At 35.9% G+C, this 15,841-nt stretch overlaps 1 protein-coding gene and 1 long non-coding RNA gene across 5 annotated transcripts in view; both read left to right on the top strand.

Moving 5' to 3' along the window:
• Positions 1 to 15,841, top strand: part of EPM2A (EPM2A glucan phosphatase, laforin) — a 95,280-nt gene that overhangs the window by 18,133 nt on the left and 61,306 nt on the right. For 3 of the 4 annotated variants that reach the window (XM_081829100.1, XM_081829097.1, XM_081829099.1), the window contains exon 2: positions 13,398 to 13,572. In XM_081829100.1, the coding sequence (XP_081685226.1) occupies positions 13,398 to 13,572 (175 nt within the window). Of the gene's footprint in view, positions 1 to 381; positions 499 to 13,397; positions 13,573 to 15,841 lie in introns of all 4 variants that reach the window. The other variant, XM_081829098.1, reaches the window with a different exon arrangement.
• LOC145723128 (uncharacterized) lies at positions 3,973 to 12,968 on the top strand. Its single transcript, XR_014147984.1, has 2 exons — positions 3,973 to 10,206; positions 12,100 to 12,968. It is a non-coding gene; the product is annotated as an uncharacterized LOC145723128 (long non-coding RNA).

The following is a 15,841-nucleotide window of genomic DNA, read 5'->3' as shown; positions in this document are numbered from 1 at the left end:
GCAAAACAGACATTTAGAAAGCACTTGGTATTACATCAGTTCTGGGCGGCCTGGCTTTACACTTCTCGTTGTGTGAGAGATAGACCTGTATTCATTGAAGTCACTGTTGGTCAGATTTTGTGTGGCTTGCATCAAAGTCCTGAGACAAGCAAAGTCCTTCTTCAGCTGTTTCTTGTACAGATGTAGCTTATGGCTGTGGTAACTTTTAAGATAATCTTTCTGATTGACCCTCTTTTTTTTTTTTACAGCCTACAATGTCTCATTAAAAGGGTTGAAAACAATATGGCTTGTCAATTTCAGAAGCAATTTAGTCTTTAAAAATTATGTCTGACCACTCTATTCTCTATTTTAATTAGCTGTGCATTTCTAATTTCTTTCCAGTAACTAGAGTAGTGCCTACATGATATTTGCATCAACTCTATCATATCAAAAGATATTTGTGCTATGGAAGAAACCAAGTCATAAAGCCATTAAAGATTGTTTTCATTTCAGAACTAGGTCAGTTCAAGGGAATGTTTTATTAAACCATTTGTTTCACATTCTAGATAATCTTAATTGAAGAGAGATTTTATGCCAAAACATTTACTTACTATGAAACTGCTGAAATGTTTGTCTGCCTGGTTAGGAAGAGGTTAAATGTAAAATAATCCTCAGTGTTCTTCAGAGTTCCTGGGATGAATAGGATTATTTTGTGTTCTTTGCATCGAAATGTTCACACTCTTGAGATATGGCGTTAGGGAAGGTTATCACCTTCTGCCTCCACATTATTTGGCTTAAAGTACACAAAGACAGGCGACATGGGAGCTTTTGTAGTGGGTGTGAAGGTATGAAAAATGAAGTAGTGAAATCTGGTTGGAAGCATTTTCTTCATATAGTGAGTCTAATATTAACATAGATGCTTTATCTATTTTTAGAGTATGACTTGGATTTGTGTTCAGACGATAAACACAATTTCTAGTCAATTCTAGGAGCGCTATGGAGAGAAAGATTGACCTGCCTATATAAAACAACAAAAGTCTAGACACTACCATAAAAATTGTTTAAGTGACAGTGGGAAAATCAACATTAAAAATTATTAGAGCAATTAAACAAAAATTTATTAAACACATGAATAAACATCTCTGCATGTGACATAGAAAGGAAATGCAGTATCCAGCAAATATATCCAATTATGCAGAGATGGAGCATTTTAATATGCCGATCTTGTTTAATCCCTTGAGTCATGGCATAATTAGCTACCAAAAGATTTGATCACTTCAAATCAGATGGTCAAATCTTTTGCCTTTGCTCTTAACTATCATCACATTGAATGAATTATTAATAATTCATTCTTGGTGCTTTGAGTCAAGCCTAATAAGAACAATCTAAGTTTCAGATTTTCTCTAAAAATTATATAAGGAGAGCTCTGTTATTGTGTTTAATTTTAAATAGAAGTATAATTTCCTGGTTATGCCATTGTTTGGGATACTTTTCAAGTGAAGCCTCAATCCTTGAGATGCTTCCCATTTTGAGATGTGTGTATGATCATGAATCACTAGTTAATGTAAATCTTCCACATTAAAAAAAAATCTGTTTTCTTAAATAATGGCTAGAGAAGTGGTAACTCTCTTCTCTGCTTTGGCAAGTCAGTTGTTTTACAGTGCTTGCTTAGCATTTGGTAAGTAATAAGAACCCACAATGACTCTATATTAGGTTGTCTCTCTACCCACAGGAATAAACAGATTTGTTGCTATTATCTATTTCCTGCTTTGAATCATACTCATTCATACATTGCTGTGCCCTCTGTTATGTATCCAAAGCATACCCTGTTGTCAGTCACACCTTGAGAGCCATACCCTCCATCACAAATCCTTTCTTGGTAATTGTGGCTCACACTGATCCAACCATCCCCGGTTTTCAGTCTTCTACATCCATGGACACGTTATTATCTATCCTAGTTTTCTTTCCAGTGAGCTGGGTGCTCCTTACAGTACATTTCAACATAACATTCCAGTCACCATACGTTGAAAATGGCGTCGGAAAGGAAGCCTATTTGCCATTCTTGAATATTCTGTTTGTGTGTTAGTATTTTATCATATGGTTTTACAATTATTTTCATCGTTTAAGGCAGCTTTGTTTCATTCACTGATTGCATTGTGTAACCTTTGTCTGATGAACAAGGGTTCATTCATGGTGGGAGTCATGTTTTAAATTTCCTTTGTCAACCTCACTTTACCACAGGACTGGATACATAAGCTCTCAATAATACTTGGATATGAACTGGATTAAACTCCAGAATATTTCATGTATATATGAGTGCATTAGTCTTCTTGGGATGCTATAGCAAAATATTATAGACTGGTGACATATGACAAACATTTATTTTCTCATAGATCTGCAAGCTGGATGTCCCCGATCAGAGAGCCATCAAATTTGGTTTCTGGTGAGAACTCTTTCTGGCTTGCCGATGGCTGCCTTCTCACTGTGTCCTCCTGCGGTCTTTCCTCTAGGCCTTCATGGAGAGACATCTCTGGTGTCCCTTCCCCTTTTTGTAAAGACACAAGTCCTATTGAATTAGGGCCTCACCCTTATAATCTCATTTAACCTTAATTACCTCCCCAAATGCCGTATATGTAGATACAATCCACATTGGTGTTTAGAGCTTCAATGTATAAATTTGGGGGAAACATAATTTAGTTCATAACAATGAAGACATGACATATTGTAAATCTTTTAAGAAAAGAGCTATTGAATTTTTCTTTTTCTATAAGTTCTTTTCCCCCCCTCTTATGTGTTTTCAACCTAACTTGATGTAAGCCTCCATTTCACCCATATCTTTCTGTAATCATGGAAATTTCTCCTTCTAATGTTTTCTGCTCTGTATGGTTTGGCAGGTGTTAATTTTTTTTTCTTAAAATACTTAGAACTGATTAAGTTTCTTCTAGGAGTTTTACTTAAAAGATCTCCTCTGGAAGCTTGACAGAGAGTGGGTCCAAGGTTAAGCTTTATTAATCACTTCTGCTGTTCCCCTTTTTTGCACACCGCAAAGCTCACCTTTGAGAGGGCCAACACATCATAGCTGCCTACCAAACAACTGTCTCAAGGACTTTTGTTGATTATCTCATAGAATTTGAAGCATATATGAATGGTCTTAAGTCTGATTATTAATGAGAACAAATGAGGCCAGGACTATTATGTACAAAGGTATGAGCCTGCTGACTTGGAATTCCATCAAATAATTGTCTTAGGCTGAGTGGCTCATTTTTGACTAAAAGGGTTAGAGAAGTTTCTATGTCCAGATGTACTGAAAGGATGATGTTTATGTATCCCACATTTCAACTTCTTATTTGCCATAACAATAGCAATCACCATTTATCATATATCAGATCTTCTACTTTGGAAGACAATCACACAGACTCATACACATATATACACAAGTACATGTGCACTTGTGGGTACACACACACACATACACACACCTGAGCCAGGTGTTTGATTCATTACCATAATCACCCTGTCACATTTGATATTTTCTTTCTTGGTCCTCCACACTCTAGCCTCCTTCACAAGTAATATTTTCATATCCACCATAGAAAAACCTTGTTATTGCGAAGTCTAATTCCTGTTTTTTTTTTAAAGATTTTATTTATTTATTTGAGACAGCATGAGAGGGAGGAGGGTCAGAGGGAGAAGCAGACTCTCTGCTGAGCAGGGAGCCCGATGCGGGACTCGATCCCGGGACTCCAGGATCATGACCTGAGCCGAAGGCAGTCGCTTAACCAACTGAGCCACCCACGCGCCCTCTAATTCCTGTTTTTATCATTGCTACGTGGGCCACTTATTTGTGTTTGTAGTTATTATTATTTTTAATCAAAACCCTCAGAGCTCTTCCCAAATTTGTTGGGTTGTTTTCTACTGGATTTTTCTTCGAGTTATTTCAGCTTTAACTCTAGGCATGGCACTTTTAACTATATAAACCTTCTATTATTTTATTTATTTATTTTAAAGATTTTATTTATTTATTTGACAGAGAGAGACACGGCGAGAGAGGGAACACAAGCAGGGGGAGTGGGAGAGGGAGAAGCAGGCTTCCCGCTGAGCAGGGAGCCCGATGTGGGGCTCGATCCCAGGACTCTGAGATCATGACCTGAGCTGAAGGCAGACACTTAATGACTGAGCCCCATCCTCCTATTATTTTAGGGCAGTCCTGTTACGCAGGAATGGGGCTTTGCCCACCTGTCCAAGTTAGTATAGAATTTTCTTCATATCCCCGTGTAGTTATTGATTTCCTAGTTTTCATTAGCCAAATAACATTGTTTTTGCCATTAGCAGGAAGTGTTGTCTACTTACATTTTTCATTTAAGATTTGTGCATTTCTTTAATGAAATTAGATAAAAATCTTGTAAATGAAAATGTTCTATGTAAGTCTTGTATTATTTATATTTTCTTATTAGAGCTCATTGTTTTATTTCTTAACACTTCATTCTGTTGTGTGTGTGCAGAATATATATATATTCTACTTATTCTACTATATATATGTAATTAGTCCCTATTCCTATAGATTTGGGAGATTGGAATCTCTTTAAGATGCCTGTGTAAGCAACGAAGGTTTACATCCTCATCATCATCCTTGACTTTGCTTTCTTGCTTCTGCTCTGCTTAGCAGATGCACCTTCTTGTAGCCCTGCTTAGGCTACCTTGTTCTACATCAAGTCAATGTAGGCAAGGAATCAAGTTTTTAAATAAATTTTTATTAGTGGACTGTCTTCTCTCTCTCCACACAAGAAATTTGTGTGAGTGTAGTAGGTTATATTGGTAGTTGGGGAAGAGAGGAAGAGAGGATATAACAGAAGGGCAGACAACTTCAAATTAAATATTAAAATGTTTGACTTTACCTGATCTTTGGTGTTCTCCTGACCAGCTTGTTTTGATTATCTGCTTCACCTTATGTAGTTTACTACCTGAATCCTCCTTTTCTTTCCTCTTTCTCCATCTTACCTTTCCTTCTTCTTAATCTTCACATCCTTTTTCCCCATCCTCTCCTTCCTTGATTGCATCTGAGTACCCTAGTCTACAAAGCAGTTCAGCTGTCTCCCATCACTAACCCCAGCTATTTTCTACCACTGCATATTGCAATTTATCAAAGTGCTCAACTGGAACAAGATCCACTCTTTTAAAGAGGCAGTTGGTTGAACAAAAAGATTTTTTTGTGTGTTTTATTTTGTTTTGCTTTTGCCATTAGAAAGGAATACTAAAATGCCAAAGAGTTGGTAATGATTATACCATGTTTGTACAACTTTATGCACCAATAGCTTCTGAGGTAGTTAACAGATGAGGCGTGAGAGAAATTTGATTTGGGTGAGTTACTAGCTAAAATTAGAGATTAATGTGTTAGGTTCAGATTTTATGTTCATGTGCTAGAAACAAAAACTTCAAAGTAATTAAACTCCAAAGAGGATAGATTCAAATAAAATAACATGAATAATAATTAGAATTTTATTTTAAGTGGACTGTACTACCCAGTAGATTTTGTTTATGCAATATAGCTTTAAAACTTCCTTGTAAAAAATAAGCTTAATTTAACCCGAACTTTCAAACTTGTAGAATTATTTGAAGTAATGTGTTGGTTCTGATTTTAAATTCTGAGGTTTCTTACTTCTCTGTTTTTTTTGGTGTGTCAGGAAGCAGGCCTCTTATTCCTTCACATTTATTCACTTTATTTAAATTTCCCTAATTTGCCTTGATGAACAAATAACATGATGGCCAAATTTGCTCTAAGGAAATAGGTGTTTATTGTTAATTAAATCAATCCTTTTCCACTTTTCTGCCAATGACAGATTAGTTTATTCTACCTTAGTGAGCTGTTTATTTATTTATTTATTTTAAATTAATGCTAATGAATAATTGGCATTGGCCAGCTCCAATCTGGACAGATAATTCACTTGTACCTACTCTCTTGCCCCACCCATTCCCCTGTCACAAAGTTACTCCTTTAACCTTGTTATAGCCAACTGGCCCTTTGATAAGGTGGATGAGATCTGGAAAAGTTAACTGAGCTTCTAGGCATTAAATGATCACTGTGGTATTAAACAATGTGTTATATATATTGTATTCTTAGGCCAGTCTTATGGAACAGAAAATGAATTAGAAGCCTAAAAATTTTCCAGTCAATTTGGAAAAAACAAAACACAACAAACACTGAAGGTTTTTTTTGTTTTTTAAAAGATTTTATTTATTTATGTGAGAGAGAGAGAATGAGAGAGAGAGCATGAGAGCGGGGAGGCTCAGAGGGAGAAGCAGACTCTCTGCTGAGCAGGGAGCCTGATGTGGGACTCGATCCTGGGACTCCAGGATCATGACCTGAGCTGAAGGCAGTCGCTTAACCAACTGAGCCACCCAGGCGCCCACAAACGCCCAAGTTTTATTTGTTTATTAAACTTTTTATTTTGAGGTAATTGTATATTCACATGCAGTTGTTAGAAGTAATATGGAAAGATCCTGTGTAGCTTTTATTGTTTCCCTCAGTGGTAACATTTTCATTACCACAAGTAACCTCCATGTTACTCTTTTATAGCCATGCCCACTTTCCCTCTCTCCCACACCCCAGAACCCCAGGTAACCACTAATCTGTTCTCTATCTCTATAAATGTTTTAATTTTAAGAATGTTATATACATGGAATCCTAGAGTATGTAACTTTTTGAGCTTGGTGTTTTTTCACTTAGCATAATTTGTTCAAGATTCACCTAGGTTGTTGCACATATCAATAGGTCATTCATTTTTATGGCTAAATCATTGGTGTTGATGTATCATAATTTGTTAAAACATTCACACACTAAAGGACATCTGGGTTGTTTCTAGGTTTTGACTACAATGAATAAAACTACTCTAAAAATTCTTCTACAGATTTTTGTGTGAATAAAAGTTTAGTTTCTCCGAGATAAATGCCTGGAGTAGAGTTGGGTTGTATAGTTCTTGCAAGTTTAATTTTTAAAAGAAATTGCCAAACATTGCCCCAGAGTGGTTGTACTGTTTTACATTCCTATTAGCAGTATATGAGTTATCCAGTTTTTCCCAGCCTTGTATCCAGCATTTGGTGGTGTCACTATTTTTTATTTTGTAAAAATAAAAAAATTTTATAGGTGTGTAATGCTATCTCATTGTGGTTTTAATTTGTATTTTTCTTAAGGCTAGTGATATTGAACATCTTTTCAAGTACTTATTTGCCATCTGTATATCCTTTTTGGTGAAATGCCGCTTCATATCTTTTTCCCATATGCTAATTGGATTGTTGGTTTACTTATTGTTGAGTTTTGAGAGTTCTTTAATATTCTAGATACTAGTCCTTTGTTGGGGTATATGATTTGCCAGTATTTCATTCTAATCTGTAACTTGTTTTTCTCCCAAGAAGGTCTTTTGCAGAATAAAAGTTTATAATTTTGATAAAATCAGATTTATAAATTTTTCCTTTTTGGATTGTACTTTTAGTGTGAAGTCTTAGAACTCTGAATACTGAATTTTTTCCCTATTTGCTTTTCTAAAAGTTTTATAGTTTCACCTTTTATATTTAAGTCCATGATCCATTTTCAGTTAATTTTTGTATAAGATGTAGAGGTTGAGGCATCCAATCCATTAACATGGTATGTTTCTCCATTTATTAGATCTTCTTTTATTTCTTTTATCACATTTTATGGTTTTAAGCATACAAGTTGTGTACATGTTTTTCTTAGATTTATGACTATGTAGATGGTATTTTATTTAATTATAATGGCCAAATCTTCATTGCTAGTATATAGAAATACAATTTATTTTGCATGCTTATCTTTATCTTGTGGTCTTGCTAAACTCTTATTTTAGGAGATTTTAAAAAATTATTATTGATTCCTTGGGATTTTCTTCATAGACAGTCATGTCACCTGCAAATAAAGTACAGTTTTCTTTATTTCTTTTATCTTTATGCCTATGTACTATGTTGAAGAGATTGTATAGCATTGGTATGGATTCTTCTTTAAGCATTTGGTAGAATTCTTCATTGAAACCACATGGGCTTTGAGATTTCTTTTTTGGGTTTTAAAATTATCCAATATCCTTAAGAGTTATATGGATATTCAATCTGTATTTCATATTAAATGAGTTGTGGTAATTTGTGTTTTGAGGATGGTCCATTTCATTTAAGTTGTTAAATTTATGTGTGTTTTGTTGTTTATATTGTTGTCTTATACTTTTGATGCCTGCAAGGTCTATAGTGATATCCCTTCTTTTCTCTCTTTTCCTTCCTTTCTTTCATAATTTGTGCCTTTTCTCACTTTTCTTTGCCAGTCTTGTTAGAGGTTTGCCAGTTTTAATGATCTTTTCAACAAATCAGCTCTTTATTTCATTGATTTTCTCTAATGTTTTTCTGTTTTTAATTTCATTGATTTCCATTCTTTATTATTTCTTTCCTTCTGTTTGCCTTGGATTTATTTTGCTCTTCTTTTTCTAATTTCTTGAAGTGGAGCTAGATTGATTTGAAACTTTTCCTATTTTTACTGTATATATTTAGTACATGAATTTCCCTCACAGCACTGTTTTAGCTGTGTCCCACATATTTTGACACATATTATTTTGATTTTCATTCATTGCAATGTATTTTTAATAGCTTTGAGACTTCCTTTTTGACCCACAGATTATTTAGAAGTATGTGTATTAGTTTCCAAGTATTTGAATATTTTCCTATTATGTTATTGATTTCCAGTTTGATTCTGTTGAGGTCAGGGAAAACACTTTGTGTGATTTAATTCTAAAGTTTTGATATTGTCTTATGGTCCAGGATATGATTTAGCTTGGTATATGTTCTGTGCACACTTGAAAATGTACATTCTGCTATTGTTGGGTAGTGTGTCTATAAATGTCAATTAGATTCCATTGGTTGACAGTGATGTTATTTTATTCCTTGCTGATTTTTTGTCTAGTTGTTCTATGAATTGTTGAGAGAGAGGTGTTGAAATTTCCAACTTTAATTCCAGACTTGTCTGTTCTCCATTCAGTTGTCTTACTTTTTAGTTTCACATATTTTGCAGCTCTATTTTTTGTTGTGTACACATTTAGAATTCTTACAGCTTCTTGATAGATTGATACTTTTAACATCATATACTTTCCCTCTCTATCTCTAGTAATTTTCTTTGCTCTGAAGGTTCTACTTTATATGATATTAACATAACCACCTGTTCTTTCTTTTGATTAATGTTTGCATGGTATATCTTTTTCTTCACTTTTACTTTCCAGCTGCCTATAATTTGAAGTGAGTTTCTTTTAGACATCATACACTTGGTTCATTTTTTAAAAATGAGTTGTTGGGGCGCCTGGGTGGTTCAGTCGGTTAAATGGCTGCCTTTGGCTCAGGTCATGATCCCAGGGTCCTGGGATGGAGCCCCGTGTTGGACTGTCTGCTCAGCGGAGAGCCTGCTTCTCTCTCTCTACCTGCCACTCTGCCTACTTGTGTTCTCTATCTCTGTCAAATAAAAAAAATCTTTAAAAAAATTAAAAAAATAAATGGGTTGTTGAAGCTTTTTCAGTTAATTTTTTTTTTCAGCTAATTCTTTTTCAGATAATTCTAACATCTCTGTCATCTTGATGTTGGCATCTTGCAAACATTTTTAATTTTTATTCAGTTTGAGATCTTTGTGATTTTTGATATAAGAAGTGACTCTATTGAAACCTGGACATTTTGAGTATTTTATAATGTGACCCTGGATCTTATTCACATCTTCTGGTTTAACTGGATTCCTCTAGCACTGCTCCAGTAGGAGGGTGGGGGTACCTCCCCACCCATTGACAACAGAAGGGATTGATTTTATTACTACTGAGTGGGGTGGGAGTTCTGGCTCTCCATTAGACCTCCACTGATACCTCCCTGGCTGAAAGAAATAGAAGTGTTTTGTTACTTCTAAAACATGTATGTGTAAAAATGAGTAATTCAAAAAACTAATTCCAGGAATGAAGAATTCTTAGGAAGTTGATGTTATGTAAATAATTTTTCTTTCTGTCTTTTTTTTTTTAAAGGTTTTATTTATTTATTTGAGAGAGAGAATGAGAGAGAGAGAGCACATGAGAGGGGGGAGGGTCAGAGGGAGAAGCAGACCCCCTGCTGAGCAAGGAGCCCGATATGGGACTCGATCCCGGGACTCCAGGATCATGACCTGAGCCGAAGGCAGTCGCTTAACCAACTGAGCCACCCAGGCGCCCTTATGTAAATAATTTTTCTTAAACTTTGTAATTTATGTACATTTGAGCTCCTTAATAATTGTATTTAAGTTGTAACATTTAAATTGTCATAAGTCTCAGGGTACATGGGTGGTTCAGTCGGTTAAGCGTCCAATTCTTGGTTTTGGCTCAGATCATGATCTCAGGAATGTGAGATCAAGCCCCCCTCCCCCCGCCCAAGTCAGGCTCTGTGCTCAGCATGGAGTCTGCTTAGTTTTCTGTCTCTCCCTCTCCCTCTGCTCCTCTTCTTGCTTGCACTCGCTGTCTCTCTCTAAAATAAATAAATAAATAAATAAATAAATAAATAAATAAATAAATAAATAAATTAAAAAAATCTTTAAATTGTCATAAGTCTAGGGGCACCTGGCTGGCTCAGTCAGTAGAGCACCTGACTCTTGATCTCCGGGTCAGGAGTTCAAGCCCCACATTAGGCGGGGAGTCTACTTAAAATAAAAAGTAAATAAATAAATTGTTGTAAGTCTATTGTACTGAACAGTGGGAACCACAGATATTATTCTTTTATTAAACCAAAAAGTAATACTTGTGCTTTGTGACAAATCCAACAAATTCAGAATAGTTTAGAGTAAAATGGTCCTCTTCATCCCAATTCCATTCTCCAGATGTAATTATTAACAATCGGACATGCATTCACTCAGTTTTTAGGATCTATTTACACTTTCAATCATGTTCCCCCACCTCACTTACTCACTCCTAGTCTTTCTCTTCACCTTCTCTTTCTATGCCTTCTTTGTAAGCTCATCCTTCTTTATCCAGCTATTAAATATTGGGATGCTTTCAGACTTGGCTCTAGAAACCTTTTCTTCTGCATCAGTATTGTTTTTCTTTGTGACTCATCTAAATCCTTGCCTCAATTGCCATTTACACTTAGATGACTCATAAATTTATTTTTCTACTTCAGATCTCTGGCCTGAGTGTCAAACCAATAATGCCAACTCTGTACTTAACATCTCTTTTTGTATACAAATGGCATTTCAAGTCCAAAAACCAGACTGGTGGTCTTCCCTTCCAACCTCTTACAGATTTCACATCTTAGTGAATGGTACTACCATATATTGAGTTGTATTTGCCAGAAGCCTAGAGTCATTGTTGCCTGCCTTTCTCCTGTACCTCCCATATCCGCCCTGTGGTTTTTCCTTCCTGAATCTGCCCACTCGTTTCCATTTCTACCTCCAGGCTTTCATCATCTTCTGCCTGGGCTAGACCAGTAGTTTCTTATATGGACTTTTTGCTTAATCTTATTGCATCTGAATTAAATTTTTACTCTGTGACCAGAGAGATACTTTTTTTTTTTTTTAAAGATTTTATTTATTTATTTATTAGAGAGCAAGCGAGAGAGAAACAGCATGAGAGAGGAGAGGGTCAGAGGGAGAAGCAGGCTCCCCGCTGAGCCGGGAGCCCGATGTGGGACTCGATCCCAGGACCCTGGGATCATGACCTGAGCCGAAGGCAGTTGTTTAACCGACTGAGCCACCCAGGTGCCCCGAGAGATACTTTTAAAATAAAAATTTGGTCATGTTAACTGCTTGTTCCTATGGTAAATACCAAAATCCTTAACATGACTTAGCACAGTATAGATCATGTAGATGACATTTAATAAGTATTTGTGGAAAAATGAATAGATGAATTTATATAGTTGAGTGTGTGCTATTAAAATAGTATTGTTCACACATGTATCTCTATGTATCTTTTCTATTCTTGCTATATTTCTATTTGATATGTTTCTAGAAGTGGGGTGCTAGTATAGTTTGGTTTTCATCTATTAAATATCAAGGGTAAAGGATCACTTGGTGTAGTGCCTTGTAGCCATCAAAAGAAAAAGGGAAGTCTGATCTAGGGAGATCAGTGGTGATTTATTAAGGGAGCCATCTTGTACCTCCTACCTGATGGAAGGGAGTTATAGCCTAAAGAATTGCCCAATGACTTAAGTATTTCTTTGTTTTTGAGATTTTTTTTTTTAAAGATTTTTTTATTTATTTATTTGAGACAGAGAGAATGAGAGAGAGAGAGCACATGAAAGGGGGGAGGGTCAGAGGCAGAAGCAGGCTCCCTGCCGAGCAGGGAGCTCGATGCGGGACTCGATCCCGGGACTCCAGGATCACGACCTGAGCCGAAGGCAGTGGCTTAACCAACTGAGCCACCCAGGCGCCCTGTTTTTGAGATTTTATGCCAAATAACTTTAGGTAAAATATTTTATAAGATAGAGCAAGGGACAAATGAATCAGATTTTTATATTTGTAGCAAACGTGACCTACTCCTATTTTTATTTCGCTTCCTTTTTTTGTGTGTGTGTTAAAGACGGTATAGGAAATTAGGTAGTTTAAGGAAAGGAATGATTTGAAATGGGGTGGTCCATAAAGATGAATAGAAATAATATATGAATTATAATTGCATAGAAGTAAAAGATCTGTGTACTAGTGTAGTTGATACTGGGCAGAATGTGATGTAGGCAAAAAGTATTTTCAGAGACATGTTCTTCCATTTCTCTCTCTTTTGGTTCACTCCATGGAGGGAGGATGGTGTGTACTGGTGCTTGTGAAGTAGGCAGAAGACAGCATGAAGGTATCAGGTGCCTGAAAGATGGGGATCTAGGTATCAGTTTGCCACTGGCTTGGCACTTGCTAGTTTTGTGACCTTGGGCAACGTAGCTGATCTCTGTGATAATTTCCCATCTGAAAATAGTACTAACCACTGATTTACATGCAGACTAGGTTGGATGTGATCATTTGTTTCATTATTTATTAATGTATTTATTTTAAAAATTCATTTGTCTGAGCAGATACTAAAACACTTTATTACTGATTCTTTTTTGTTACTGATTTTAGTTATGAATTTGCATACCAGAAAGATAAAAAGGCTGCAGAATGACTCACAACGGGTAGTTAGGGCACTGAGAGGTACCATTAAACTCTGAGAGTTAATATGCTTTTGGAAATATGCATGTATTCCAAGGGAGCACAGAACTCTATGAAATTCATATGTAATTACAAATTTTTTCTGTTTTTCCCCTCTAGTCTATTTTTGTTCATACTGAAATGTGTGGATTAAGCAGCTTTATATTTATTTTCTTCTTCCTATTAATTTCGCATCAGCTACTCTGTGGCTGCTTAAGCAAAACATTGATTTAATTGCTCTGTTTGTCATTTCTTCTTGTTCCAGGCAATGGACCTCACCATGACCGTTGCTATACTTATAATGAAAACAACTTGGTGGATGGTGTTTATTGTCTCCCAATAGGACACTGGATTGAGTCAACTGGGCACACCAATGAGATGAAGCATACCACGGACTTCTATTTTAATATTGCAGGCCACCAAGCCATGCATTACTCAAGGTAAAAATAGTGCCATGTTTATAAGCATAGAGATGGGACGAGAGGTAGTATTAGGACAATGGATGTGTTTACTGTGTCCAAAACAGCAACGTCTCCCTTTGGAGGGGCATGTAGGCCTGCAGTACTTTAAGGAGAAAAATTACAGTGAATCACTGTGTGAGCTTTTCTGGTTCTAGATGTGAAGGATCCTTTGTATAGAGTTCTTTTATTAATTACATACTCTGGCATCAACATATTTTGACCAGATTGTACTTAGCTAGTCTTTGTACTTTCATAGTGGTTCCCAGATCAGCATTTATCTTTTATTTTACCAACCAACACTGAAACAAAAACTGGTGTCTCTTTATAAACTTTTATTCAGATAAATGTGTGAAAATGTAGACATAAAACTAGATTAGATGTGATCATTTGCTCTGTTATTAATATATTTATTTATTTAATTATTATGCCAGCAATATGTGCCATAATAAAAATTCAAACACTGAAGAGGATGCTAACTGAAAAGTAAGGTTCGATACACTCTCCTTCATTACCACTCATCGGAAGTAATTATTTCCAATGATTTTATGGTTAGTTATTCTGGAGTTTAATTCCAAGTCTTAAATAATATTCATGCACTTTATTTGTTAATGTATCGATTTAAAAATAGTTATTGTTTCCCATCTGTAGCATGAAGGATATCAAGTTCACTTACACTTGTCTTCTTTCCCCACTCCCACTTCCTGCCAGCTCATTTAAAAAATTCTTTTGTTATTTAACTTCATAAAAATTCCATTTCTTGATAGTTTTTGACAGTGCTTCTTGATTTCCTACTGGGTAAGTCAGAGATTTATTGTCCTTGTATTTTCCTCCACATCTACTTCCACCTGTTAACTCCTGTTTTGCATTACTTTCACATTTTCAAGGTTTACAGAATTTACAATTAATTTAGCAAGCCTTTTATAGTTTGATAATTTGAAAATGGAAACCCATATTCAACATTTAAAATACCATGTAAATATTATTTACCGTAGAACATGCAGTGTTTGTGCCATAGACAAAGAGAGGCATTCTCATGCTCTTAAAAACTGCATTGCTTTGAATGAGAGATGTAATTAGTACAAACAGGGTAGTGAATGGTAGGAGAGAGGATGAAACTTCATCATAGTGTTAGGGAATTCATGTTCTTCTTGGACATACCATTCTTGGAAATCCATGCTAGATGTTGACCTTGCTGATGGATTGGAGGCAGAACATGAGCAAGAGAGGTGTTAAGCATGACCTGTGATTTTATAGCCTGAGCAACTAGATTAATGGTGTCCTGTTTATTGAGATGGGGAAGACAAGGAGATGAGCAGTTTGGAGTATGGATCGAGATGATAACTCTATTGTAGACATAATGTATTTGAAATGTAGGTTAGATTGCAGAAAGGAATCAATTTTATGTCTGGAGTTTTGTGGAGAGATTGTGAATGGACGGATAAAATTTGGGTTATCAATGTATAGATAACATTCAAAGTAATGAGTTCATTATTTATTTATTTTTAAAGATTTATTTATTTTTTTAGAAAGAGAGGGCACGAGTGGGGTGAGGGGCAGAGGGAGAGAGAAAGAATCCTCAAGCAGACTCTCAGTGTGGAGCCTGACGGGGGACTCAATATCATGACCCTGAAATCATGACCTGAGCTGAAATTAAGGGTCAGATGTTTAGCCGACTGAGCCACCCACGAACCCCTCAAAATGATAAGTTTAGATGAGATCATTTAGTGAATGAGTGAAATATAGCAGAGACAAAGAAGTGAAAATAACAAGCCCTCATGTACATACAATTTAGAGATCAAAGAGAAGAGGATCCAGAGAAAAGAATTGAAAAGAGGCACCCATTGAGATGTACTGACCTTTAGTGAGGTCGTGTTCCTGAGTTATTTTTCATTTTTGCTGAACCACAATTGCTGAAGAGTTGTGTTTTAGGCTCTAGGGATTTTCTTCTACATTTGATTATTTCTCCTCCTTTGTTCTTTGTTCTGTTGTTAAAGATCCTCCTTAGATGGATATTGGACCTCGTGGATTTATATCTTTTTTTTTTAATTTTATTTTATTATGTTATGTTAGTCACCATACATTACATTATTAGTTTTTGATGTGGTGATCCACGATTCATTGTTTTCATATAACACCCAGTGCTCCATGCAGTACGTGCCCTCCTTAATACCCATCACCAGGCTAACCCATCCCCCCACCCCCCTCCCCTCTAAAACCCTCAGTTTGTTTCTCAGAGTCCATAGTCTCT

This window comes from Leptonychotes weddellii, chromosome 8, assembly GCF_054177405.1.
Source record: "Leptonychotes weddellii isolate Sample4059 chromosome 8, ASM5417740v2, whole genome shotgun sequence".
Lineage (NCBI taxonomy): Eukaryota > Metazoa > Chordata > Mammalia > Carnivora > Phocidae > Leptonychotes > Leptonychotes weddellii.
This window is presented reverse-complemented; position numbering and strand designations above follow the sequence as displayed.